Source organism: Zophobas morio, unplaced genomic scaffold (genome assembly GCF_036711695.1).
Source record: "Zophobas morio isolate AGI-343-1 ecotype UQ-CSIRO unplaced genomic scaffold, CSIRO_AGI_Zmor_V1 ptg000002l, whole genome shotgun sequence".
Classification (NCBI taxonomy): domain Eukaryota; kingdom Metazoa; phylum Arthropoda; class Insecta; order Coleoptera; family Tenebrionidae; genus Zophobas; species Zophobas morio.
Window position 1 is genome coordinate 3873692 of NW_026972107.1, and position 27143 is coordinate 3900834.

Below are 27143 nucleotides of genomic sequence, written 5' to 3' on the forward strand. Positions count from 1 at the left end.
AAGATAAATCAAGTGAAAGCAAAAATGATTGTTCTAATATTTGTAATGGTGTTCTTTAATAAAAAGAAAAGAAAATTCAAATTTCGCGCTTGATATTTGGCGCAACCTCAACCCAACCACTGAAAGTCCCTAGGGATATTTCATAACCTCAAATTGCAACACAATAACGTGTGTTTATTGTTGGTTTATCCATGTCCGTGTCTATTTAAACTCCATAAAAATGCCTCATTTGCGGTAATTCCTCAAACTTGTCCATATTTCAACTTTACTTTGTGTTTTATCTAGGTTCGACGACGACCAAGACAATTATGATCAATCAGATTCAGATGAAGATTATACTGAAAATGAAAAAATTCTGTTGAATAAAGTCAGGAATAAACAGTCCAGAGACTCAGATAGTGACGGTGAAGTCTTTGGAGTCGGTTCAGGTTCAGAATCTGATGACCAGAGTGAAATAGCTGACAGTGATGTAGAAGGACAAGAGGATAAAGATGATTTACCTGACATCAGAGCGTGGGGCAAAAAGAAGAACAAATTCTATAACACTGACTATGTAGACCAAGACTATGGGGGCTTTCAAGGCAAAGATGCCCATTTAGCGGAATTAGAAGAAGAAGAAGCACGAAATTTGCAGAAGCAATTGGCTGAACAGCTGGATGATGATGATTTTAAACTAGATTTACCAACTAAAGTGGTTCAGGAGGATAAAGCCACTCCAGAGGAAATAATTAAAAGCGACATTTCGAAATTATCAAAAAGACAAAAACTGCAAATTTTGCAAAAAGAATCTCCTGAGTTTTTTGGGCTTGTAGAGGACTTTCAAGGTATTTCTAATAAATTTGTTAAATAAATAATAATAATAAATCGTTGCAGCGCAAATGACAACTGTGAAGGATTATTTAGGGCCTGCTTTAGATAAATATAAAAAAGGACTTGTCCAAGACTGCTCTGGAATGGAATTTGTAACAACTTATCACCAACTAATACTGAAGTAATTTGACATATTTTTAGTTTTATTGATACAAATGATTCAATTTCAGCTACTGTGTCAACATTTACATGTACCTTCTTCTTAAAGCTTCAAGAACAAACGTTCAGAATCACCCTGTTGTCAAACGTTTGTATCAATATAGGCAACTTTTATCGCAACTAGATACTGTCTATCAGGAGGTAATAAAACCTCAAATTGAGTCTATTTTGAAAGAAGACAATAAAAAACCGCTGAATATAGTACAGAAATTAACTAATCCAACGGAGAAAAACGTAGAAAAGAGTAAAAAGAGAAAGAGAGTAGAAGAACAAAAAAGCAAAAAAGTGAAATTCGCCGAAAAATTAGTAGAACATGAGAAGTCTGCTAAGGAAGAAGAAGAAGCTGCTCTGGAAATGGCAGAGGAGACTGAAGAAACCGCCGAAAATGCGAAGAGGGCGATTACTTACCAAATCGCGAAGAATAAAGGCTTGACACCTCACAGAAAGAAGGAACAGAGAAATCCAAGAGTCAAGCATAGAAATAAATTCAGAAAAGCGAAAATCAGACGACGAGGAGCTGTACGTTTTTGCGTTTTTTTGGTTTACTTTTAATTAATTTTATGTTTTCAGGTCCGCGAGCCTCGCACTGAAATGACACGATATGGTGGGGAAATTTCAGGGATTAAAGCAACCGTCACAAAGAGCATACAAATTAAATAATGTATTTTATTAATAAAATGTTTTTAAAAATGTGGTTTTAAAATAATTAAAATTGAAATCGAAATCAACCGCTAATATGTATAACCAATGGTGCAATGAGTAATGTGTCACATGATGCGGCTGTGGTCACATGACTCCAGACAGAGGCGGGGTAAAGAAGGGGTGACAATATGACAACTCACTCGCACAGTTGAAACTTGGCACCCCAGCCGTTGATGTTGGGTTTTCAACCAATCAAATTGCGGTAGTGTGCAGCGCTGCCAACCTGAAGGAAAATCCCCTGAAGTATAACTACATACATTTTGCCTTTCTTTCTTATTAATATGTGTCTTCTCACAACAAGAAAGGTAAAATATATTTAAAATAGTAAATTTTTGAAGGAAAGTATCGATTTTGCAATTAGGCTCCGCCCCTCGGTCTGACAACGAATGAAAAATTCATCAGAATTGAAATAGGGCGGGTGGGCGGGGCTTATATTTTGCCCTTTTTTTCTTAATATATACAGCGATCTTTTCACACCAAGAAACTTAAAACATGGTTAAAATGGCACATTTTTGCAAGGAAATATGGATTTTGCAATCATGGAGCGGAGTCTAATTGCAAAATCGATATTTCTTTATACAAATTTTCCATTTTAAGCATGTTTTAAGTTTAATCTTATGAAAAGAAGTCTACACATACCTATTAAAACAAAAAGGCAAAATGTAACCCCGCCCACCCGCCCTATCTCAATTGTGATGATTAGCTTAGCTGCAAAATACTTATTTCTTTACAAGAAATTAAAAACATGTTTTTGAGTATCGTGTTGTTCTAAGAATAGGATGTATATTAAGAGAAAAGGCAAAATATAAACCCCGCCCACCCACCCCATCTCAATTGTGATGATTTTTTTATTGTTAGAAACTTAAACCGCATTTAAATTGAACGAATGAAAACTTCATTACTATTTCGATCAGGGCAGGTATGGGACGAGTTTAATCCTTGGCTTTAATTTGTTCTTAATATACATAGTATTCTTTGAAGAATACGATACTCAAAAAATGTCTTACTTGGTAATTTCTTGTAGAGAAATAATAAGAATTTTGCATTTAAATTCCGCTTCTTAGGCTCTTTAAACGATTAAAAAAATCATCACAATTGGGATAGGGCGGGTGGGTGGGGCTTATATTTTGCCTCTTTTCTTAATATACGTAGTCGTCTTTTCAGAACAAGAAACTTAAAACATGGTTAAAATGGTAAATTCTTGATGACAAATGTGGATCTTGCAATTAAGCCCCGCCCCTCGATCAGACAACGAATGAAAAATTCATCATAATTGAGAATTGAAATCGGGGCGGGTATGGGTGGGGCCTAATATTTGGCTTTTTTTTTTCTTAATATGTATAGTATTCTTTGAACAACACAATAGTCAAAAACATGTTTTTAATTTTTCGTAGAGAAATAAGGATTTTGCAGTTAAACTCCGCCCCCTTAGCTCACGACGAATAAAAAAAATCATCACAATTGAGATAGGGCGGGTGGGCGGGGCTTCATTTTGTCTTTTTTTCTTAATATGTGTACACTTATTTCAAGAAACTGAAAACATGTCTAAAATGGTAAATTTTTGTAGTAATCAACTTAAAATCTCCACTTTTCTTCTACAACCCCTTTAAATACGGCAAAAGTTGAACATCAAAGTTACTATCAACGCCAACTTGGCAACGGAGTTAATAAATGACAATTTTCAGCTCTAAAAGTGACGTCAGCGGGAACACCAACTGCAGCGGTAAGTTTATAAATCCCACTGTTAACGTCACCAAAAAACAAAAAAAGATGTTCATGGAGTAGTTCCAAATCTGAAAAAAATCTACGATGAATTTTCTGCAGAGGACTGTGGTGACCGAATTTGAATTAAAATTTCGGGCTGAAAAAAATTAACAGCGGCGCGGAATCGCATTTGAATAATTTGATTCAATCAAGAAAATCGTGCACGTTTAGTTCTTTTTTTGGTAGTTGGTAGTTCTGCTTGGAATTTTAGTAATTCTTGCGGTTTTTCCAAGCGGGAATGGCGAATTTTCGACCGACGTTAACACGTTGTGTAAATTTGTTTTATTGTTTGTAAATTCACAATATCACAGTTCATGTCAAGAGTTTGATCGTTAACTGGTATAATACAATTTAACCGTCAGGAGTTTGTTTAGATATGGCGCTTGTTAGGAGATTTCATGAAATTCACTTAGTCAGGACACATCTTTTGTTTACAAAATTATGAATAACGTTTCTGGCCGCTTATACTTAAGTGTTACATTACAACACTTCTTAATTCCTCACACAACATTGCTAACAGTTCATTTACGGTAGTTAAAATTAACCTAACGTTGCCCCACTTTGGGAAAAGGACCGTGAAAGTACGGTAGAATTCATAATATCGTCACATCATCGTGACATATTTTTCTCGTTACGTTGAAAGCTACACCATCGAGACATAATTCTCACAACGAGGAATGTATTTTGTGTTTATTTATCATGTGTTTTGTTTGGGAAAAAATGGGGACAGTAATTTTCTTTGTCGTATAATTTAAATTGAACGTAAATTTTCATGTTCTGCAGTTTATAACCTCAAGTAATTTTTTTTGTCTGCACAAGTTTTATTTCACACCAGATCTGTTTTGTTTTTATAAATCTTTGCTAGTTTTTTTTTCATGCAAATATTTTGTTGATTAATACTTCCATCATATGACTTGTCTGATGTCCAATCTTAATCTCAAATAAGAATTCTTTGCTGTTTAAAAATTTCACGAGAGTGTGGCGAATTTAAGTGTTATTTATTGCTCTTTTTGAAATTTTAACACTTGTTCAGTTGTAGTTTAATGTCAGAGTTGTAGAAATTGAACATTTAAATGGAACTTGGGTTAAATAACAGAGAAACACGTGGTGGAAGTGGAGTGTGCGGTTCCTTGTTGAGCTGGCAGTCGCGCCATCTGCACAAACCACGAACACACGAGTTTGCGAGTTTTTTTTATAGCTGAGCACAAAGGTCTTCAACCTGCGCAACTTAGTCGCACCTTTTTTTTTTGTCTGTGGAGGAATAAAACATTTTGTGTCCATATATTTTGTGTTTTATTTAGCGGTAGTTTTCCAACCTTGGGGTCCACCACTCGCATCTGAACGCACTCAGCCACAAAAAAAACACAACGTGGGTTCCATTTTATTAGACGATCACAGCCAACGCCAAATTTTTGAATTTTTCGCGGGCTTTAAATTTTTTTTTCACATGTCAAATTAAGACGGGATTTTGGGTGCCAAACTACGCTACGCCGCCACTGACTACAGACACCTGATATTTGTTGATGCAAAAGTGACGTTTTCAAAATCAAACACTTTCGTCAATTTTTGTTCTAAATTCTCGCGATGTCAAACAAAACAGAAATTTACCACGACTCCACAAGCAAAATTTTGAACGTATTACAACGCCTAATCTTTGAAATTCAAGAAACGCGAAAGAAAAACAACGCCCTGAAAATGGAAGTGGAAATGATCAGAGGGACTTTCCGCAACGACGAAATGGCAAGAATAAAAGGGGTGCCAACAGAAATTGTGGGTCACTACAATCCAGAGGGAGACGCGTAACTACCGAGTGTTGATCGTCCCTCAAGTATTTTTTGATGTTAAAGTTTGTACTGACTGGAAATGGGAACAATAAAAGCATGAATGAAACAACAATGCGTTTATTTTTTACAATAAAACAATTTCTTGTGCTATTTCCTAAATAGCCTAACACTTCTTACGATATACATAGATAACTGTACAATTAGCCGTTTTGAATAAAATGGTAAAATATACAACACTGAAAAACGAAAAGCGAGAAATTAACAAAAAATAAAATAAAACATGTCCGAAATAATACTGGAAGCTGATGTAAACAATGAAAAATAAAATTCTCTAAACGTAATTGGAATGAAGGGACATCTTCGTTAAACCCTCACCTCTAATCTACACTAATTTTGTTATGAACATAGTATTGTACATTAATATCGAAAGACGGCAATGTTACCACGAAAAGTGAGGTTAAATATGGCCTACTTTAAACTACTTTAATCCTCCAAATTCCTGAAGGCTTGTTGAATATCTTCGTACAGTTGATCGAAATCTGCCTTAATCTTAGCTTCGCCGTCTTTGACGGGATCTTTGAACTTCATACTGCTCAGCTGATACAAAATGGCGCTCATGGAATCCCTGATCACAGTCCACGTGATCTTGTTCTCAGACTGCGCTGTGCTTTCAACGGCATGTCGTGACATGTCATACAAACCAATCATGTTCTTCAACATACCCACCGTCTTATAGAACGGACAGAACCTGTCGTACGACGAGTACGAGTTCTGTTGCAAGAAATCTTCTTTGAGAAGTTTGGCAATCTCAAGGGTAATTTTATCAGTCTCGGCGAGCGATGCTTTACCGACCAGTTGCACGATTTCAGACAAGTCCTCTTCCTCCTGGAGGATCTCCTTGACTTTCGTACGCAACGCGACGAACTCGGGGAAGTTCTTGTCGTAGAAGTCGTCCAAAGCGCGCGTGTATTTGGAGTAGGAGATGAGCCAATTGATGGAGGGGAAATGTTTGCGCTGGGCTAACTTCTTGTCCAACCCCCAGAACACCTGCGCACAGAGACACAATTTACATGTTCTTACATCATGTTGAAAATGAAACTTACTTGTACGATACCCAACGTAGCCGACGTCACAGGATCTGAGAAATCACCACCAGGTGGCGACACAGCTCCGACGATGGAAACCGAGCCCTCTCGATCTGGGTTACCCAAGCACTTAACTCTGCCGGCACGTTCGTAGAACGACGCCAATCTGGCACCCAAGTACGCCGGGTAGCCGGAATCGGCAGGCATTTCGGCCAAACGACCCGAAATTTCTCTCAAGGCTTCGGCCCAACGCGATGTCGAGTCAGCCATCATGGACACGTTGTAACCCATGTCACGGAAATACTCGGACAAGGTGATGCCGGTGTAGATGGAGGCTTCACGAGCCGCCACAGGCATGTTGGAGGTGTTGGCTACCAGCGCCGTACGCTTCATGATGGACTCCGTCTGCCCTTCGATTTCGACAGTCAGCTCGGGGAAGTCTCGCAATACTTCAGACATTTCGTTGCCTCTTTCTCCACACCCGACGTAGATGATCACGTCGGAGTTGGAATATTTGGACAGGGATTGCGAGATGACGGTTTTACCGCAACCGAAAGCCCCGGGGATGGCGGTGGTGCCGCCCTGGACGCACGGGAACAGGGAATCGAGGACGCGCTGGCCGGTGAGAAGGGGGTGGTTGGCGGGGAGCTTCTCGCTGACGGGGCGAGGCTGACGCACGGGCCACACTTGCAACATAGTGTATTTGGTTTTCTCGCCATCGAACTCGGTCTCCAGGACGACTTCCTGGGGGAAAAATCGGTCGCAAAATAAATACGCGTTTCTTGTTAAAACAAAAAATTACGACTTACGTCGACTGTGTAATTTCCGGGCTCGGCCATATACGTCACAGTCCCTTTAGCCCTTGGGGGTAGCAACATCTTATGCTTAACCAAAGTATTCTCATGAACAATACCATAAATATCACCCCCAGTCAGATGCGATCCCAACTAAAAACACAAAACGACCCATCATTAATAACCCCTTAACCAACCCATCGTTACCTTGATATTCAAGGGCGAGAAGTCCCACTTGGTGGTTCTAGACAGCGCTGGCACGTTCACACCCTTCGGGATATAAATACTCTGTGTCATTTCGTTAATGTCCTTCAACGGTCTCTGGATACCATCAAAAATCGAACCCATGATACCCGGCCCCAACTCCACGGACAGCGGTTTCCCAGTACGCAAAACTGGATCACCAACTGTCACACCAGAAGTTTCTTCATATACCTGGATGGTGGCCATCTCACCCTCCAAACGGATAATTTCACCCACCAGCTCTGAATAACCTACTCGCACCAGCTCGTACATAGCAGAGCCGCTCATTTTTTCGGCCGTAACGACTGCGAAAAATCAATCAACTTGTGCCAAAAAATTAAACCGAAATCTTACCGGGACCGGACACCGCGAACACGTATCCGAACTTGGACTCGCGTTCCTCATCCCCCATTTTTTGTAAAGTCGTCATTTTGGTGGTTTTTTACCTGCAAGAAACTGGGATGTTCAAAGTCACGTGAAAATAAAACTAGTTCGGTGCACTATCTTTATAGAGCCACGGTGATGAAAGGCGACGAGTCACGTGAACGAGGCGGAAAAATATGAGCGCCGCTTTATTGAGATAAGGAGCCGAAGTGTATTGGCACAGGATACGCCTACAAATTTTGGGCAATTTGGGAATCTAGGGATATGGAATGTTGATAATGGGTTCGTGGAGGTGACAGTCGAGGGCGTGAACCCTCACTGGGGGTAAAATTCCGGCACAAATGAGCACGAAAACTGGGTCGAACGAATTTTGATAAAATCGATAATTTGAAGATTTTTTGTGTCTGGTTTGTTTGCAGGGTTAGTCGAGGGTGTGGGGAGGTTCTTTAATGAATAATGAACTGATTTTAATTAATAAATTGGCTGAACACTTACGTGCTTCCTGCAAAAGCGCACCAACCCAACTCACAAGATTATCAATTTTGTCGAAATGTCACAAGACGGTCAGCTGACAGCTACTTGACAACTTTAGTCAAAAACACAACCGTGCCTACACCGTGCGAGAAAAACAGACAACAGTTATTATGTATAAAAAAATATAAAACATTTTTTATTTTTGTGTTGTTGTTAATGAAATGATCCATGTATTTATTTCTCGTACTCGTACATGATCAGTGATTTGATAACCGCAGTGACAAATTGGACAAAATAGAGGACGGAATCCGGCTGGGTTTGAAATCCAGGCTCCAAATTTTTTTCAGAACAATGCAATTTCTTAATCCTGCGACCTTTTTCTCTCTTCTCTTACGACCCCATCGAAATCACTCGCCGATACGTCAAAAAGTTCATTCTAAAACGTAGAAATGCAAATTTTTAAAGAACATTTACACTTTGCATATGAAATAAAAATTTATAACAAGCATAAAAAACTAATTTAAATCCTAGACATTATAGTTTCATTTTTTACAAGATAATTTAAAATCATCAAATCCACAATGATCGTGTCCTGTCAACAATCTTTAAATGTTTTGACGTTTGTGACAGCTGTCATTTTGGTCAAGAACACAAATGAGTCATAATCGAATTTAGCAACATTTTAGCAAAAACCAACTTTCTTTGCAAAATTCAAACACAGAACAACCCCCACAATGGAGTGGCTTTTTGGTAAACGCCTAACCCCGGAGGAACTCCTTCGCAAGAACCAACGGGCCCTCAACAAAGCAATGCGGGACTTGGACAGAGAGAAAATGAAGATGGAACAACAAGAAAAGAAAGTGATTAACGACATCAAAAAACTGGCGAAGGAAGGCCAGATGGTAAGTAATACACCCTCGTGCGACTCTTTTTCTAATTCTTCTTCAGGACGCCGTCAAAATCATGGCTCGAGATTTGGTAAGAACCCGCCGCTACGTCAAGAAATTCATGTTAATGAAAGCCAACATTCAAGCCGTTTCGTTAAAAATACAAACGCTTAGGTCACAGAATGCCATGGCACAAGCTATGAAAGGTGTCACTAAAGCCATGCAGAGTATGAACAGGCAGCTGAATTTGCCTCAGATTCAGAGGATTTTGCAAGAGTTTGAGAAACAGTCGGAGATTATGGATATGAAGGAAGAGATAATGAATGACGCGATTGACGACGCGATGGAAGATGACGGGGACGAGGAGGAGAGGTAAAGGGGGCTTGTCGGATTTAACTGTGGCTAAAGTTACTTGTTTCAGTGATGCTGTGGTCAACCAAGTTCTTGATGAATTAGGTTTGCAGCTGAATGATCAGTTGTCGGGGTTACCTCAAACAGGAGGAACTTTACCAAGCACTGGAACAAAACAACCAGCGGCTGCTGCAGCCGCAGCAGGGGGCAACGGAGGGTTGTCAGATGCTGACGCAGATTTGCAAGCACGGTTGGATAATTTGCGCAGGGAATAAATTAGGGTACGTGAAAACTATTTAATCTCAAGTGGATAGTGGCAGAGTAATGCGACAAGTTTGCCTTGTATACTCCACGTTTTTATACAGTTTACATTTGTATTTTTGTTGTATTAAATTAATTATTATGTAATTAGTGTTTTGTAGTTTAAAGCTTTAACGATGTTAAGTGCTTACATAAAATAAAGTGTATATTTTTGACACACTTTAGTGTCTGTGATTAATTCGCAACAAATAAACACTGTTACTGGAGTGGGATATTACGTTTATTGTTGACTATTACACAGGTCATAAGACATTTTTTTTGTTATAAAAAATGCCCGCGCGTCTCGGTTTCAATTATAGGGATTTTCTAGTTATACGATTTTTTGACGTAAGCACAGTGCCCTCTATCGTCGGTGACCCGCCACGTATACGTCAAACACCTGTCACCCAAGTGTCAATATTTGTGTGCACAAAAAAACCGTCTAGAACACCAAAATGAAAACATTGTCGATATGAATTGGAAAATCTGAACGACGAAGGCAAAATCCGAGAAAATGACGTACGAATAAAATCACGAATTTGTTCAATAATCACCCAATTGATGACATACGCACCGCTTTAAAACCATGTTCTTGAAAGACCCTTGCGGTGTTTGTTGCATTTTCGTTACGTATTTGTCAGTGTTTTACGCTGACTATGTGATTGTAAAATGGGTAGTACTCCAAACGATGGTCAACAGGTAAATTTGGCCTCCGACTTGACTCACACTAATTGTACACAATTTTAGTTTGTGGGGCTCTTTTAACGTAGTTATGTTCAATACTGTAATTTTCTTTCTTTGTATGGCGCACATACGAGCCGTTGTAACCGACCCAGGAACCCTACCTTTATTTCCAAGCAAGTTAGACTTCTCCGACATGCATTCCTCTGAATCTGGTATGACAAAAACAGTCCTAAGTCGTAGCTGTTACTTTTTTCTAGGCTGTGATTATGTTGATTGGACCGTTTGCACCCGCTGCGAAATTTACAGACCTCCAAGGGCCCATCACTGTCGCATCTGTCGACGATGCATCCGTCGCATGGACCACCATTGCCCATGGATTAACAACTGCGTGGGAGAAAGAAATCAGAAGTTTTTCTTACAGTTTTTGATTTATGTGGGGGTTTTATCCACGTACGCTATCGTACTAGTGGGGCTGTCCTGGTTGACAGAATGTAAAGAGTGTAGTTTGGATGTTCCACTCAAGCAAGCGCGAATGTATGACAGACACACATAAAATTTTTCCTAAATCCGTTTCTCTATGTTTTGTTTCAGAATGCACTCAGTCATTTTAGTACTAATAAGCGCTCTTTTTGGAATGTTTGTCTCTGCTATCCTCGTGGACCAAATTCAGGCCATAGTTACTGACGAAACGGCCGTTGAGCAAGTACAAAATCAAGGCCCATATCGTCCCCATAAACCAAAAATGACACTTCTGAGTGAAGTTTTCGGAAGAGAACATCCGCTCCTATGGCTTCTGCCGTGTTCTTCTACCATGAGAAAACTCGATACTCCCCTCATCAATCATCATGTGTAATTTATTTGTTTATAGATTTTCTAGTCTTTGTTTTACGTTATGTTAAGGTGAGAAAGATTTTTATACAGTATTTATTCAGATTTTTTGTTATGATTTCGATCCTCTCTATTAGATATGAAACCTACCTGTGGACTCTCAAATCTCTTAAATAAAAAGAGAATGCGTTTCCAGTATAATTATCTTTTGTAATCGAGTCCGCCGACCGACTCTCTACTTTTACGTTTTGACCTTTCATGACCCCTAGAGTACGAAGAAATAGGTCTCCCGTTTTCGTCTGTCTGCCGACCTGGATTTTTATCAGACAGATAATCTCGTACTGGGCGATTGTTGTCAAATTTTGTATTTATAGTAGAAATATCATGTAGATAGTAAAACGGCAACCAAAATTTCTCCAATCATCCCCACCAAATAACAGTCCTATACTTGTAGTTTATGACTCCGTATTAAGTTTTTACCGAAACGTCCAGATTTTTGGAAAAAAAATCATCACCTGCACAAAGAGCTGCCGCTTGAGTTTTGTTTGCAGGTCATGGTAAATTTTTAATCACAATATATCTCTTTATCCCTCCCAAAATTTTTCTACGAGAAATTACCACGGGAAATAAAAAAAATATCTTCAATTCTGGCGAAACTCAATGTCCCAATGATGTTTTGAAATACCGGCTGACTATTAATGATCAAACCAAATTTTTGATTTCAATTCTCAAAAACAACTATGTATCTTAAGAAAAAAGGGAAAATATAAGCCCCGCCCATCCGCCCTAGCTCAATTGTGATGATTTTTTTTAATCGTCGAGAGTCAAAGGAGCGGAATTTAAATGCAAAATTCTTATTATTTCTCTACAAGAAATTACCATGTAAGACATGTTTTTGAGTATCGTGTTATTCAAAGAATACAATGTATATTAAGAAAAAATTAAAGCCAAAGATTAAGCCCCAATCTAAATAGAAAAGAAGTTTTCATTCCTTACGAAAATTTACCATTTTAAACGTGTTTTAAGTTTCTCAGAATAAAAAAAAAATTGTCACAATGGAGATCGGGCGGGTGGGCGTCGTTTATATTTTGTATTTTTTTCTTAATATACATAGTATTCTTTGACAACACAATACTCAAAAACATTAATAATGTGTAAACTTCTTTTCATAACATGAAACTTAAAACATGTTTAAAATGGAAAATTTGTATAAGGAAATATCGATTTTGCAAATAGGCTCCGCCCCAGAATTGCAAAATCCATATTTCCTTGCAAAAATGTACAATGTTATGTAATATAAGCCCCGCCCACCCACCCTATCTCAATTCTGATGATTTTTTTATTCGTCGTAAGCCGAGGGGCGGAGCTAAATTGTAAAATCCTTATTTTTCTACTAGAAATTACCATGTGAAATATGTTCTTGAGTAATCGTGTTATATACAAAGAAAACTAAATTTTTAATTTTTGTTTTTTTTTGATGGTTGGATTTCTCGATTTTTTAACTTTTCGATATTTTAATTTTTCATTTTTAAAATTCTAGATTTTTCGATTTCTCGAGATTTCAGTTCTCCTATATTTTTAAATTCTGGGTTTTTAAATTTTTTGAGATCTAGATTTACCGAGATTCGGTTGTTTTGGTAGCCCAGTTTTTCGTTTTATTAATTTTTCCAGTTTTAACTTTTCGATTTTCCGATTTTGGCCTATTTCGGTTTCTCATTTGTTCGATTTTTTCACTTCTCGACTTTTCGACTCCTCCAATTTTCGATTTTTTGATTTTTCGATTTATCGGTGTCTCATTTTTTGAATTTTTCGATGTTTTGTTTTTCCCATTTGTCGGTTTTTCAATTTTTTACTTTCCGGCTTTTCGATTTTTGGATTATCCGATTTTCCAATTTTTAAATTTTCGAGTTTCGATTTCTCGACTTGTTGATTTTTCAGTTTTCGATTTTTAAATTTTAGATTATTGAATTTTAATTTTTTGATGTTTCGATTTCCCCATTTTTCAGTTTTACGATATTTTAATTTTTCAATGTTTTACAATTTAGATTTTTCGATTTTTTCAGTTCATTATTTTTTTATTTTTCAAATTTTGACGTTTTTGAATGTTCAGTTTTCCAATTTCTCAATTATTCAATTTTTTGATTTTCCCATTTCTCAACTTACCAAAAATTCGATCTTTCAGTTCTTCAATTTCTTGATTTTTCAAGTTTTTGATTTTTCAATTTTTCGATTTTTTAAGTTTACGATTTTTCGAATTTGCGATGTTTCGACTTTGCTTTTTTGACTTTTCGATTTCTCAATCTTTCAATTTTTTTGATTTCCCAATTTTTGGATATTTCGCTCAATTTTGTGATTTTTTTTAGTTTTTCGATTATTCAATTTTTCTCTAATTTTTCAATTTTTCGAATTTCAGTTTTGGGATTTGTCAGTATTTCGACTTTTCGAGTTCTGCATTTTTCGATTTCCCGATTTTTTTCTTTTTGGATTTTCTCAATTTTTCAACTTTCCGATTATTTAACTTTTCAGTTTTTAACATTCTATGTTTTTCGATTTCTCGAGTTTTCAATTCATTTTTTCCCGATTTTCCAATTGTTCGATGTTTCTTTCTTTCAATTATCCGATTATTCAATTTCTCGATTTTTAAATTTTTAGACTTTCAAATTTTTTCATGTCTGGATTTTTCGATTTTTGGATTTCTCAGTTCTTCAGTATTTCTATTTTACAATTTTTCAAATTTTGACGTTGCTAAATTTTCAGTTTTCCGATTTCTCAATTAGTTTATTTTTGATTTTCCCACTTCTCGGCTTCTCAAAGTTTCGATTTTTCAGTTGTTCAGTTCTTTGAATTTTCGACTTTGCTTTTGAATTTCTCAATTTTTGGATATTCCTTTCAGTTTTTCAATATTTCGTTTTTTCGACTTTTTATTTTTTCGATTTTGAGTTTTTCGTTTCTTAAACTTTAGATTTTTCAATTTTTCGCTTCTCGACTTTTCGACTCCTCGATTTCTCGATCTTTTGATTTTTCGTTTTCTCGATGTCTCAGTTTTTGAATTTTTCGAGTTTCGATTTCTCGACTTTTTAATTTTTCAGATTTCGATTTTTAAATTTTAGATTTTTGAATTTCAATTTTTTGATGTTTCGATTTCTCCATTTTTCAATTTTACGCCATTTTAATTTTTCGATATTTTAAATTTTAGATTTTTTGATTTTTCAGTTCTTCAATATTTTTTAATTTTTCTAGTTTTGACGTTTCTGAATGATTAGTTTTCCAATTTCTCAATTATTCTATTTTTTGATTTTCCCATTTCTCGATTTCCCCAAGGATTCGATCTTTCAGTTCTTCAATTTTTCGATTTTTTATTAAGTTTGCAAATTTTCGACTTTGCTTTTTTGACTTTTTGAATTTTCAATTTTTTAATTTCTCAATCTTTGGATATTTCGTTCAATTTTCAATTTTTCGAGTTCCGAATTTTTCGATTTCCCGACTTTTTACTTTTTGGATTTTCTCAATTTTTCAACTTTTGGATTATTTAACTTTTCAGTGTTTAAAATTCTAGGTTTTTCGATTTCTTGAGTTTTCAGTTAATTTTTTTCTCGATTTTCGAATTTTTAGATTTTCAAACTTTTACTTTTTTAATTTTTTTAATGTCTGGATTTTTCGATATTTGAATTTTTCAATGTTTTAAATTTTTCGATTTTTCGATTTTTCAGTTCTTCAATATTTTTTAATTTTGACGTTTCTGAATATTCAGTTTCCAATTTCTCAATTATTCTATTTTTTGATTTTCCCATTTCTCGACTTCCCAAATTTTTTTCGATTTTTCAGGTTTTTGATTTTTCAACTTTTCACACTTGAGACGGGGCGGGTGGGCGGGCTTACATTCTGCCTTTTTGTTTTAATATGATGTAGACTTCTTTTCACACCATGAAACTTAAAACATATTTAAAATGGAAAATTTGTATAAAGAAATTTCGATTTTGCAATTAGACTCCGCCCAATGATTGCAAAATTTATATTTCTTTGCAAAAATGTACCATTTTAATCATGTTTTAAGTTTCTTGTTGTGAAAAGGTGGTTTTATATATTAAGAAAAAAAAAAGACAGAATATGAGCCCCGCCCACCTCAATTCTCAATTCTGATGATTTTTTTATTCGTCGTAAGCCAAGGGACGGAGCTTAATTCTAAAATACTTATTTTTCTATGAGAAATTACCATAAAAAATGTCTTCAATTCTGGCGAAACTCAATGATGTTCTGAAATACCGGCTGACTATTAATTATTAAACCAAATTTTTGATCTCAATTCTCAAATGTGATGAAATTTTCATTCGTTGTCAGATCGAGGGGCGGAGCTTAATAGCAAGATCCAGATTTGTCTCGAAGAATTTACCATTTTAAAAAAGGGAAAATATAAGCCCCGCCCACCCGCCCTATCTCAATTGTAATGATTTTTTTCATTCGTCGTGAGTCAAAGAGGGGGGAGTCAACTGCAAAATCCTTCGAGAAATTAAAAACATGATTTTGAGTATTGTGTTATTAAAAAAAAATCTATGTATATTAAGAAAAAATTAAAGTCAAAAATTAAGCCCCACCTATACCTGCCCCGATCTAAATAGGCATGAAATTTTCATTCCTTACAAAAATTTACCATTTGAAACGTGTTATAAGTTTCTAAGAATAAAAAAATCATCACAATCGAGATGGGGTGGGAGGGCGTCGTATATATTTTGTATTTTATTCTTAATATACATAGTATTCTTTGAACAACACAATACTCAAAAACATGTTTTAATTTCTCGTAAAGAAGTATTTTGCAGTTAAGCTCCGCCCCCTTGGTTCACGGCGAATAAAAAAAAAACTCACAATTGAAATAGGGTGGGTGGGCGGGGCTTATATTTTGCCTTTTGTTTCTTAATACACATAGCCATCTTTTCACAACAAGAAACTTAAAACATATTTAAAATGGAAAATTTGTATAAAGAAATTTCGATTTTGCAATTAGACTCCGCTCAATGATTGCAAAATTTGTATTTCTTTGCAAAAATGTACCATTTTAATAATGTTTTAAGTATTGAGTTATTCAAAAAAAATCTATGTATATTAAGAAAAAATTAAAGTCAAAAATTAAGCCCCACCTATGCCTGCCCCGATCTAAATAGGCATGAAATTTTCATTCCTTACAAAAATTCATCACAATCGACATGGGGTGGGTGGGCGGGGCTTATATTTCCGTTCCTTTTTCTTAATATAGTAGTACTCTTTGAACAACCCAATACTGAAAAACATGTTTTTAATTTCTTGGAAAGAAATTACAATTTTGCAGTCAAGTTCCGCCTTCTTGGTTCACGGAGAATAAAAAAAAATCATCACAATTGAGACAGGGCGGGTGGGCGGGCTTACATTTTGCTTTTTTGTTTTAATATGATGTAGACTTCTTTTCACACCATGAAACTTAAAACATATTTAAAATGGAAAATTTGTATAAAGGAATTTTGCAATTAGACTCCGCCCAATGATTGCAAAATTTATATTTCTCTGCAAAAATGTACCATTTTAATCATGTTTTAAGTTTCTTGTTGTGAAAAAGTGGTTTTGTATATTGAGAAAAAAAAAGACAAAATATAAGCCCCGCCCACCCGCCCTGTCTCAATTCTGACGATTTTTTTTTTATTCGTCGTAACCAAGGAACGGAGCTTAATTCTAAAATACTTATTTTTCTATGACAAATTGCCATAAAAAATGTCTTCAATTCTGGAGAAACTCAATGATGTTCTCAAATACCGACTGACTATTAATTATTAAACCAAATTTTTGATCTCAATTCTCAATTGTGATGAAATTTTCATTCGTTGTCAGATCGAGGGGCGGAGCTTAATAGCAAGATCCTCAAACACGTTTTAAGTTTCTTGTTGTGGAAAGACGACCACATATATTAAGAAAAAAGGGAAAATATAAGCCCCGCCCACCCGCCCTGTCTCAATTGTAATGATTTTTTTCATTCGTCGTGAGTCAAAGGGGGGGGGGAATCAACTGCAAAATCCTTCGAGAAATTAAAAACATGATTTTGAGTATTGTATTATTCAAAAAAAAATCTATGTATATTAAGAAAAAATTAAAGTCAAAGATTAAACCCCACCTATACCTGCGAAGATCTAAATAGGCATGAAATTCTCATTCCTTACAAAAATTTACCATTTGAAACGTGTTTTAAGTTTCCAAGAAAAAAAAATCATCACAATCGAGATGGGGTGGGTGGGCGGGATTTAATTTCCGTTCATTTTTCTTAAACAACCCGATACTGAAAAACATGTTTTGCAGTTAAGTTCCGCCTTCTTGGTTCACGGCGAATAAAAAAAAATATCACAATTGAGATAGGGTGGGTGGGTGGGCTTACATTTTGCGTTTTTGTTTTAACATGTCTACACTTCTTTTCATAACATGAAATTTAAAACATGTTTAAAATCGAAAATTATGGAAAGGTGGCTGTGTATATTAAGAAAAAAAGACAAAATATAAGTAACTTTTTCTAACAGTCGTTTATAAGCAAGCAATAGTCCCGCCCACCCACCCCTTCTTCATTCCAGCGATTACTCTTAATATTGTTCAGTCATTTACTTTATTTTAAAAAATTAGTTTAGTTTATATTTCAAAATTTTGAAAATTCAAGCTTTTGGCAAACTTGCCTAAAAACCTACAAAAAATTTTGTGATGTAGATATCGACGAGCTAATTAAAAAAACAGTCTATAACAGTCAAAGGAAATAGTATGCAATGAAGATATTTTTAATTGTTTGTGGGAGGGGGGGTATCGTTTTAAAAATATTTCCGCATGCTCGAGCCATTTCCTGTTTCGGCACGATTTTAAAGTCATAAATAAAAGCAACAAAAATTACACACTTATATTTCAAAATAAGGCTATAATTACAGAATTAACGATAAAATCTGGCTAAATCTTTTAAAGCATACGTAACCGACTTCGACGTATCCGACCTGCAACAGATCCAATCCGAGTTATTACCCATCTGTAAAAAAACTGTCACTAACTCACCTCGTCATCGACGCGTGTATGTCATTCAACTGCTGAGGTGTCGCCGACATGATCCCCCCGTTATTTTCCTTCGGCAGTGTATCCAACCCTGTCGCTAGCCATTTCCCTGTCATCTCCCTGTCAAACTCCAACATCTCCACGAAAACGTCCGCCACTTCACTCAGCATGTAAGAATGTAAATAAAACACGCACGCATGCAGTAAATTCGTCACTAACTGCTGCCCGTATTCGTTCAGTATACTCGTCACTAGCACCTTCCTCTGCTCGAAGTCCGCCTGGTTCTTCCCGCACTTGCCCGTGTTAACCAGATCATAGAAAAACTTCATCACTGACGTATTCGCCTCTTTATGATCCAAAGTACACGCCATCAAGCTGCACTGCAGAATGTGCACCAGCGCCGCGCACTGCAAGAACGGCACTGGCGACCGCTGCATGAACCGCGCGCACAGCCTGAAGAAGTCGTCCACGGTATCGGGATGATTCCGCAGCCCGTTCTCCTCCTGGAGCAGCTGGAAAGTAGGCTCTATGAAAGCCTGCAGCATGTCGAGGAGACCTTGGACGCAGTTGGGGTCGGTAGCGTACTCGTCCACGAGGATGCTACCGACGTAGAGGAAGCACGAGTGCTTATAGGTCGCGTAAATTCGGACGATTTGACCCACCAGACTCTGGAGGATCTCGCAGATTTGCTGGCTGACGCAACGAAGCATGAAGCGCAAACCGCGGCAACACCGCTCCATGATGCGCAGGTCGCTTTGGTACTTGTCGAAGGCGCGGGAAATCACAGGCCACACTTCGAGAATGACGGGTTTGCACGGGTGGACCTGACCTGAGAAAAATCGACTGTCACTAAAGGCAAACTCCGTTGGTTTGCCGTTAGTGTTGCAACGGTCTACTTACCCTCGAATACCTTCACGTTGACATTCCTGAGTACAGAAGAAAGTCGATCCAGCCAGAGAACTGGGTCGCTCTTGGTGCCTCTGACGGGGACGACGTCCTGCTCGATGAGTTGACATAAGGGTGTTAATTGCATCAAACACAACTTGCGCATGGCGTCCGTTAGTTCGGAATGCGGCATGCAACCCACTATAGCGCTCACGCCCTTCAACAATCCGATGACTGCGTTATTGGTTATAGCGAAAGTGTCAACTTGTTGCAACAGTTGCAATAAAATGGGGACGTGCCGCGGCATGTGGTCGTTGCACGTCGCGCAGATGTTTTGAAGAGAGAGAGCTGCGGCCGCCCCCACCCCCGGCTGGTGCAAACAACAAACTAAAAAGTTGAGAATCGGGTCAAGGGTGTTGGGGTGCTTCTCAATCCATTCACACAGTTCCCCCAACAACATTACAGAGGTGTACTTCACTGCGATGTGGGTGTTTTCGGGGAGGTTGAGGATCGCTTCCACTACTTTCGGGACGACTTCGTTCTCGGTACTACACGATACAAGAATTTCGACTCAAGACGGTTTTCTTAATTTCATAAAATATACTTACGGTAAAACATTCTTCGCCACCGCTTGCATTATAAACAAAGCAGCCTCGCTGGAGTCCCACGTGACTCCCGGCGCCTGCAAATTCATGAACATCTGCCTGAAACAACTGCTACTTCCGACTATAAAAACGACGTCTTTGACCAAATCCGACACTTTTAACCTGAAGTCTTTAAAATCGTCGCCGTCTTCTAGTAACCCTTCGTGGTCGGGTTCCATCTGGCAGTGTCTGCACAACGCCGTTATTAACCTCTCCACGTACGGCCGAAACAACTCCGTCAGTTCTTTACTATTCTTTTGATACAGTTCCTCACTCAAAACATACCACAAATTAAAAGTGATTTCGGCAACTTCGTACTCGTGGTGTCCCACGCAAATTAAAACTAAATCGAGCACTTTGATCGCGTAATGAAACGATTTCGCACTGCAACTATTGATAATTTTTTCTAAAAACGATTCGCCGAGTTCCGTAAATATCCGGCAATAGTTTATCGATTTTTCTTGATCTTCGTTCGCGACCGATAAATGGTAGACCATTTCTAAATTGACGACATTGTTAAAAAGGTAACTTTCGAGAGCTTGCTGGTTGTTGTTGTCCTCGAGACTTTGCAAAAGAGTGCAAATACAGTCGGACGCCGCGTCGTGGAGCGAACCCACGACGCTGAGGGGTTTGTCACCTTCTGGCTTATAATTTAGAATAGAAAAAGCTTGCGAAACTACCATGTTGTTAGTGACGTCGTTTAACGTAATAGCACCCACCGACACCCACGACGTAAAACAACGTAATATTTTTACGTTAACCTGCACGTTTTCTTGCCAATTAGTGCCATAGGTGCCGGCGCAGTGGGTGAGGAGCTCACCCACAGTCCCTGCGCAGGATTTCAAATCTTCCAACATGGCGACGCGCCGGTTCTCACCTAACCTAAAAATGAATTCAACACAATCAGACTTCAATCCATAAAAGCAACCACAGTTAAATGTGTCTAAACAACACACACAAAAAATTTAAATAATACATAAAACCACATATCCGTAAACCACTTAATAAATAACCCACAACATTAGGGTCCTGTGACTAATGACTACAATAATTAGTCCTTAGAACCCCATGAACACAAATTCACAGGTCTGCAGACACCCCCCTAGCAACTAACCTCACAGACCGGCTCTCCAGCTCCTCCGGTAGCACGGTTAAAATCTCCAACAGCGGCCACATATTCGTGCTTGAAAATCGATTAATCAAGTCCAAAGAAGCCTGCTGCCATGTCGGCATCTGCAAAATCAAGTCCGCTAGCGCTAAACACAACTGCGTCACAATCACTGTGTTCGTTTCCTGGTTAATTTGACTTATGTGTTCTAAGAGAGAGTTCCGTAACGAATCGTGGGCCTCCGTGGGTAATTCATGGAAGGACTGATGGATTTTTGTTCGCATAGTCTGTGCCCCAAAGTAGCACGACTCAAGGTCTCGTTTGTGGTGGAGGAGTTCGTCGGCGACCGTCCACGCGTGGACCTGGCAACGGGGGGGTTAATCGGGGCTGCAGGGACTGCAAAGCGACTACTTACGGACTTCTGGAGGTCTCCTAACCATTGCGAGGCCCTTTCTTTCTCGGTTGTGTTTGGGTTGTTGTATAGCGCCGAAACGGCGGCGTGGACTAGGTTTAAACTGGGTTTAGAATCCATTTCAGTTGAAAATTACGGGGGTGTTTACATCACATACTGAGCGGGGTTGTACTTGCGTTGATTGTGGTTTTGTAAATTGTCCAATGTCAAAAATAGTCGGAAAATTTAAGGGAAAACTTTGTTGTAAATGCAAATGTCACTGAATCATTGAAAGTCACTGAACAGGAGTGCCAATAGAGAAACGTGGAGTAGGGATAGGCAACCCATTAAACACGCCGCTATAATTAGATTTGTTAAAAATAAGGTGACATCAGGGGGAAATGGACAGAAATATCTTGTCGGTGCGTTTGTCAGATATATTTTGAGCGGATTATAGCAATTTACGGTTTTGTCATATAGTGACTGCTATTTTTTCTTCAGTCTATTTATCCTATTTTACGCCCCACGACCTTGATTGTTCTATCGTATCAGCTTGTATTAACGAAATATGTATAAATAGATTTATTCCTTTCCCAGAAATTAGTTCATTTACGTTCCGATTGCTTACGAGGCATCCTCAGGAATTTGATTCCAGCGTTTGCTAAAACCGCGTAAAACTGAATTTTAAGCAAAGACATTACGTGTTATTATTATTATTATTGTATCGTCTGCGCTATAATTAGATCAAACATCGTTTTCTATATTCAGGACGCCATTTTTAAAACGACACACGATTTCACAGGTCGTGGAACCTATGCTTATTCGAGACGTTATTAACCAATTTGCTAAAAAATTCGAAACAATTTTTCGATGTTTTGCTTGTTCAAAATTGCCGTCAAACGTTATTCTGTCTTGCGATCTGTCACACCCAAACTCGTCAAAAATCTATCGTTTTCATTTCCAGTCCACCACGACTGTAGACTATCCAAAACCTTTCTCCAATGGACTTCAAGTGTTAAATTTTAGCGAAAAAAGCCAATATATTGTGACAATGTCACTTGTTGACACTAAGCAAAGAATGATACATGCTGCTGTCAACACCGATCCGCTCCAACACAACATGATAGAAAATCAGAAACAACCAATCGTATGTACCCTAGTTGTAAAATTCCTCAAAACACAGACGTTTTCAGCACTACGGTCTTAAAGAACGCAACATTCCGCACATTAAAATCAACGAAATGAAAGAGTTGCAGGTGTGGTACGATTTCGGTGGCAAACTGGGAGAAGGAGGTTTTGGCAGCGTGATGATCGTAACAGAAAAAGGCAGCAATAAAGTTTGGGCTATGAAGATCGTTTCCAAATCGAATGCAAGTATACAAAGCGTCTGTTTCTTCTACTAAATGTGGCTTCCAAAGGCTGGTGTTAATTTGCAGCTCGTTCAGCAAGAGATAGGGGTGTTGAAGCTGATTCAGCATCCGCATATCATTTACCTTGACAAAATTTTCGAGTCTTCAAAAAGCATGTACATGATTTTTGAACGGTGCTACGATTTTGCGAACATCTACGCACGCCATAAACCTTTCCCTGAGAGGTTATCCAAGAAGATCATTTCCGAGCTCGTGGATGCTGTAGCGTACTTGCATAAATACGGTAACTTGGTAAAGGTACTTTTCCAGATTTAAGATGAAGGGTTATAGATATAGTTCACAGAGATCTGAAGATGGAAAATCTTTTAGTAGGCGAAAACCCGAACGATCCGACGGATGAGTACTACATCAAGCTAACGGATTTCGGGCTTAGTATCCACAAGTTCGGCAAAGGTTTCGAAACGTCGCTGCACGATTACTGCGGCACTCTTCACTACATGGGTACTACTACTACCATTTTGAAAAGTACTTAAATTGCGCGTTTCCAGCGCCGGAGATCATCACCAAGCGCGCTTATACCGAGATGTGTGACATGTGGTCCGTCGGTGTTATCCTGTATATGTTACTTGTCGGCAATTACCCTTTCTTTGCTTCTGACGAAAAGGAACTGAAAGTCATAATTTGTACCAAAGAACCCGTTTTCAAAAAGACGGACTTGACTGCTGAAGCTACAAACCTAATTCTACAGTTGCTGGTAAAAAACCCGGTCAACCGCATACGAGCGACCGAAGTGTTGCAACATCCATGGATGCTTGACAGAAAACTATCAAAGAATATAGAGTTCAACATACTTGATAAAATGAAAGAGTGGAAATCCGAAATGAAGGTACTTGAACTTCATTAACGACCATCTTTATTTTTTTTTGGTAGGTGGAGACTGGAAGTGCGTCTGACTGGGTGCTGGGTTCTTTCGAAAATCTAGATAAATCGAGGTCTGTCAGCAAGCAGGCTATGCAGCTTCCGAAAACCAACATCATGTTCGACAGGTTGTTTACGGCGGGTACGAGTTCCTCACGCTTTTATTTTCTTCTACAGGAATAAGCGGAGATCGAGCAAATCGAAGGAAACACCTCTGAAGCCTTCACAGCACAACAATCACAAGAAAACCGGGAAAAACGGCGTACCATAGGACCGCAAATCATACGACATGGTTATTGTGTAATTGTGCTTTTATAGTACAACAAACTGACTTTATTTAGACAGTTTGTACCTTATTGAAATAAACTTTACAATTCTGAATTTGGAAGTTATTGTGGAGCGTGTTCACACAAAAATCAAAATAAAACAAAGTGGTATGAAACAATTTGTATCCATCGTTTATAGTTCACTCAAAAATCATACAACACTGTTACAAATCAATTTCTACAGATCATTATTTATTGGGTAGACAAACATTTTGTAAAACTTTCTTTTCTGTAGTAAAAATATAATATAGAAGTGAAGTGCGATCACCCGGCTGTCACAAACAAATCAGTTGGAATGAGTTCAGCCAAAAACTTCAAGTTAATTACTTGGAGAACTCATCTTTGGTCAACTTTTGTCAAGTTACGGCGTAAAACTGATAAAAATAAAGTAACAGAAGATTAAAAAAAATAGAACTGCGTGAATAAAATGCAACGATGTCGATGAGGGATGGCGAAGTCAATAACTTGGCAAAAGTCGCAGAATGAGTTGCCCATGTAAATTAAGACGAGAATTTGGCAGTGTATGAGGCGACGACTAGCACCGCAAAAACCGTATTTCCTTAATTAAATACATCTCATAAAAAAAGAAATAATTACAATGTATTATCGTACATATAGTAAACACACGGATCTAAAAACATATTAGACTAAGTTCTATGTTAGCCTACAAGTTAACACCTTATTGCCCTTCTGCGCTCGACAAACTGGTACAACCATTACACAATAACGGTCGTTCCCAAATAGAAATACACTTTAATTTTTTGAAGGCTTTCCTGAGAAAGCCGCGGGTTCAGCGACATCTTCAAAAAACATTTTTTGTACAAGTATTTAATTAAAAAAAAAAGAAAAAAAAAACACTGTTATCAGAGACAAACTTAATCTAAAATTTATACCTATTTTTACATAAATTGGACAATTTTTTTACAAATTGAAGGGGATACGTAGTAATAAGTTAGAAGAGTCAGGTACCGCGGATTACACGCAGTTCACACACGGTCACTGAACAGTTCTTGCTCAAGCAAAGGTCGCGAGGTAGCCTGTGGCCGAATGTAGAAGATCCTGCTTCTAAAGTGGCTGCTACTGACAGAACAGTTGACGGTAGTCGACAATGGCTAGCATAAAACGCACTGAATTACTTTTGGAACTTAAAAATTAGTTGTTTGGCCACAAAGTAGCTCGAGACTTTGCACTGAGGAGTCCGTCACAGGTCGCACACGGGTTTGTCGGCCGTGTGCTCCATTATGCGTCGTCCTCCTCTTCGTCCACCCCTTCTTCGCCCTCCACGTCTTCTTCATCTTCGTCTAGAAAACGAACACGTCAACAACAACCTACTAACGTCATACTTGTGTTTACCCTCTCCTTCCAATTCCTCGTCGTCGCCTTCGGGGAGCTCCTCTTCTTCGTCGTCTTCCTCTCCTTCAACTCCCTCTTCCTCCTCTTCTTCGAGCTCTTCGCCCTCCGAACCCGCACCGTTTTCCTCCTTTCGCGCCTTTTTCACTTCCTCCGTTTTGTCCTAACACGAAAACGGTAATTGTAACAAATTAGAAATACACAATGTTTTTGATTATTCGTTCAGTATTTTCGGGCTCGACTATCAAAACGGTTCGTACGACTTGACAAATTTAACATCGTGCTTGTTTCGTTATCTCCCGGATAACATTTGACAACAAAAACATAATATAAATCAACGCTTTCTTTAATTGCTAGCACGAGATAAACCAAAATAAACACTGGTAACTAGCCGATAACGAATTTAAAGTTTTTGCTCTACAACGTGATCGAGATAACTTGTCTGATTTTTTTCTGAGTACCAATTTAAACTCCGCATGATGCCACAATACGAATGTTTGGTGTGCGTCTAGACGAAAGCGGCATTTTCGAACTCGGTAAGAATTTAAAAAAAAGCACTTTACTTGACCACGTGTTTTTGTAGTCATAATTACGAGCAAATCCGAATTCTGCGAGTCAAAGTAGGTACTCCTAGTCCCTTTTATATAGCGATCCCCGTTTTTCCGGTAAATCTACCTGGCGTGGGTAACAAAGTACATTATAATGACCCAACGGTTTTAATGTAGCCGTAAAGTACGCTAGGGTCATATTTAATTTTTCACATGAGTTCTTGCGCGCGAAGAGCAAACCTAACCGACCACATCCAACAATAAAAATGTTAGCGCGTCCTCCTGTCCACCTGTATCTGCACGACGTGACAGCAACAAATAAAAGTGGACATTTCCATCTCGAAAGTACGTTGTACCGTACCCAAGGTTAAATATAATAAAGATGAATTATTGACGCTAAACGCGAAAATGTGCCAAGTTCCCGTGAGTCAGGTAGATTTAGCCCACGGGAGTAAACAAGAAAATTCCGTCAACAATGGCGGGAAAACGTCAAGGGGCATCTAGTGGGCCGCGTCGATCTTTGAATTGGCTCGCGAGGAAATTTTTGCGCGGTTTTCCCGACGAAAACAAGCGCCGGTCGCGTTTTACGGCACTCAGGCCGAAATCTTTCTAGAAGCAATGTTGTGAAGCGTAGTGTGGCATCTAGCCTCGCTCCGGGCCGCATCCGAGTGGCTATTGATTTCGCCATATTGAATCGAGCAGCGATGCTAGCCTCGCACCGGGTGTGCCTGGTATATGGCGGGACGGCTCCACGGCGTGTTTACACCACATGCCAGAGAGCAAAACGGCGGCGGCTCCATGGCAACACGGGATTTGGCACGGTCTGCCATCCGCGGCCCGCTGCGTCTCCTGGAGGACGCGGAGAGCCCTGTCCACATGGCACGAGAGCGCGGCGGCGACACGGGGGCTCCGGGCCGCCGCCGGCGCCCCGAGTGGGCACGCCGCCGCCATGTGACCTTATCGCGGTGAATGCAAGAAAGGGTACTCACCTCCGCCGCTCGCTTCGTTCCCTTCAACTCACATTTCGCGTCCGCACTCTTGTCGTTGTCGATTTTCTCGACTGCAACTTCGTTATTTTCCTTCGAACTCATTTTGTTTATGTTTTTGGCGTGGGTTTTACTCTTTCGCGAAAAGTGACGTTCACCAACGTTGAACACTACTGACCGGCTACTCGTTAGCTTTGTTCAAAAATTAAGATGGCGCCGCTCAAACCGACCGGCCACGGACTTGGACGATCGACCGAGTTCATA

General features: G+C 38.6%; 7 protein-coding genes and 1 long non-coding RNA gene across 10 annotated transcripts; 5 read left to right on the forward strand and 3 right to left on the reverse strand.

Moving 5' to 3' along the window:
* The first annotated feature begins 138 nt into the window (after positions 1–138).
* LOC135135963 (something about silencing protein 10) lies at positions 139–1719 on the forward strand. Its single transcript, XM_064065108.1, has 5 exons — positions 139–234; positions 286–824; positions 874–991; positions 1041–1548; positions 1600–1719. Exons 1-5 carry the CDS (start codon positions 221–223, stop codon positions 1687–1689), a joined length of 1269 nt encoding a protein of 422 aa, XP_063921178.1. The 5' UTR covers positions 139–220; the 3' UTR covers positions 1690–1719.
* Positions 1720–3228: 1509 nt separating this feature from the next.
* On the forward strand, positions 3229–5391 carry LOC135124813 (uncharacterized). Its single transcript, XR_010279835.1, has 2 exons — positions 3229–3454; positions 5162–5391. It is a non-coding gene; the product is annotated as an uncharacterized LOC135124813 (long non-coding RNA).
* LOC135124799 (V-type proton ATPase catalytic subunit A) lies at positions 5381–8382 on the reverse strand. 2 transcript variants are annotated; one of them, XM_064050018.1, is made up of 6 exons: positions 8281–8382; positions 7756–7847; positions 7366–7706; positions 7174–7311; positions 6383–7108; positions 5381–6326 (listed from the first exon to the last, which is right to left on the reverse strand). In XM_064050018.1, exons 2-6 carry the CDS (start codon positions 7829–7831, stop codon positions 5763–5765), a joined length of 1845 nt encoding a protein of 614 aa, XP_063906088.1. In that variant the 5' UTR covers positions 7832–7847; positions 8281–8382; the 3' UTR covers positions 5381–5762. The 2 variants fall into 2 exon arrangements, with proteins under 2 accessions (XP_063906088.1, XP_063906097.1); XM_064050027.1 differs by having other exon boundaries at positions 7756–7857; positions 8281–8332.
* Positions 8383–8876: 494 nt separating this feature from the next.
* Positions 8877–9977, forward strand: LOC135124838 (charged multivesicular body protein 2a). Its single transcript, XM_064050063.1, has 3 exons — positions 8877–9161; positions 9208–9518; positions 9568–9977. The coding sequence occupies exons 1-3, from the start codon at positions 8994–8996 to the stop codon at positions 9770–9772; spliced, it is 684 nt and encodes a 227-aa protein (XP_063906133.1). The 5' UTR covers positions 8877–8993; the 3' UTR covers positions 9773–9977.
* A 71-nt stretch (positions 9978–10048) lies between these two features.
* Positions 10049–11414, forward strand: LOC135124821 (palmitoyltransferase ZDHHC3). Of its 2 annotated transcripts, XM_064050054.1 has the most exons (4): positions 10049–10496; positions 10545–10693; positions 10739–11015; positions 11073–11414. In XM_064050054.1, the coding sequence occupies exons 1-4, from the start codon at positions 10384–10386 to the stop codon at positions 11332–11334; spliced, it is 801 nt and encodes a 266-aa protein (XP_063906124.1). In that variant the 5' UTR covers positions 10049–10383; the 3' UTR covers positions 11335–11414. The 2 variants fall into 2 exon arrangements, with proteins under 2 accessions (XP_063906124.1, XP_063906116.1); XM_064050046.1 differs by having other exon boundaries at positions 10545–11015.
* A 6779-nt stretch (positions 11415–18193) lies between these two features.
* Positions 18194–21700, reverse strand: LOC135124848 (transportin-3). Its single transcript, XM_064050074.1, has 6 exons — positions 21406–21700; positions 20997–21352; positions 19847–20764; positions 19254–19786; positions 18357–19182; positions 18194–18298 (listed from the first exon to the last, which is right to left on the reverse strand). The coding sequence occupies exons 1-6, from the start codon at positions 21520–21522 to the stop codon at positions 18238–18240; spliced, it is 2811 nt and encodes a 936-aa protein (XP_063906144.1). The 5' UTR covers positions 21523–21700; the 3' UTR covers positions 18194–18237.
* A 265-nt stretch (positions 21701–21965) lies between these two features.
* Positions 21966–24850, forward strand: LOC135124858 (serine/threonine-protein kinase 33-like). Its single transcript, XM_064050083.1, has 7 exons — positions 21966–22528; positions 22575–22751; positions 22800–23034; positions 23082–23252; positions 23300–23637; positions 23682–23797; positions 23847–24850. Exons 1-7 carry the CDS (start codon positions 22196–22198, stop codon positions 23938–23940), a joined length of 1464 nt encoding a protein of 487 aa, XP_063906153.1. The 5' UTR covers positions 21966–22195; the 3' UTR covers positions 23941–24850.
* On the reverse strand, positions 24105–27088 carry LOC135124894 (major centromere autoantigen B-like). Its single transcript, XM_064050115.1, has 3 exons — positions 26883–27088; positions 25349–25508; positions 24105–25296 (listed from the first exon to the last, which is right to left on the reverse strand). Exons 1-3 carry the CDS (start codon positions 26982–26984, stop codon positions 25235–25237), a joined length of 324 nt encoding a protein of 107 aa, XP_063906185.1. The 5' UTR covers positions 26985–27088; the 3' UTR covers positions 24105–25234.
* Between the last annotated feature and the right edge of the window lie 55 nt (positions 27089–27143).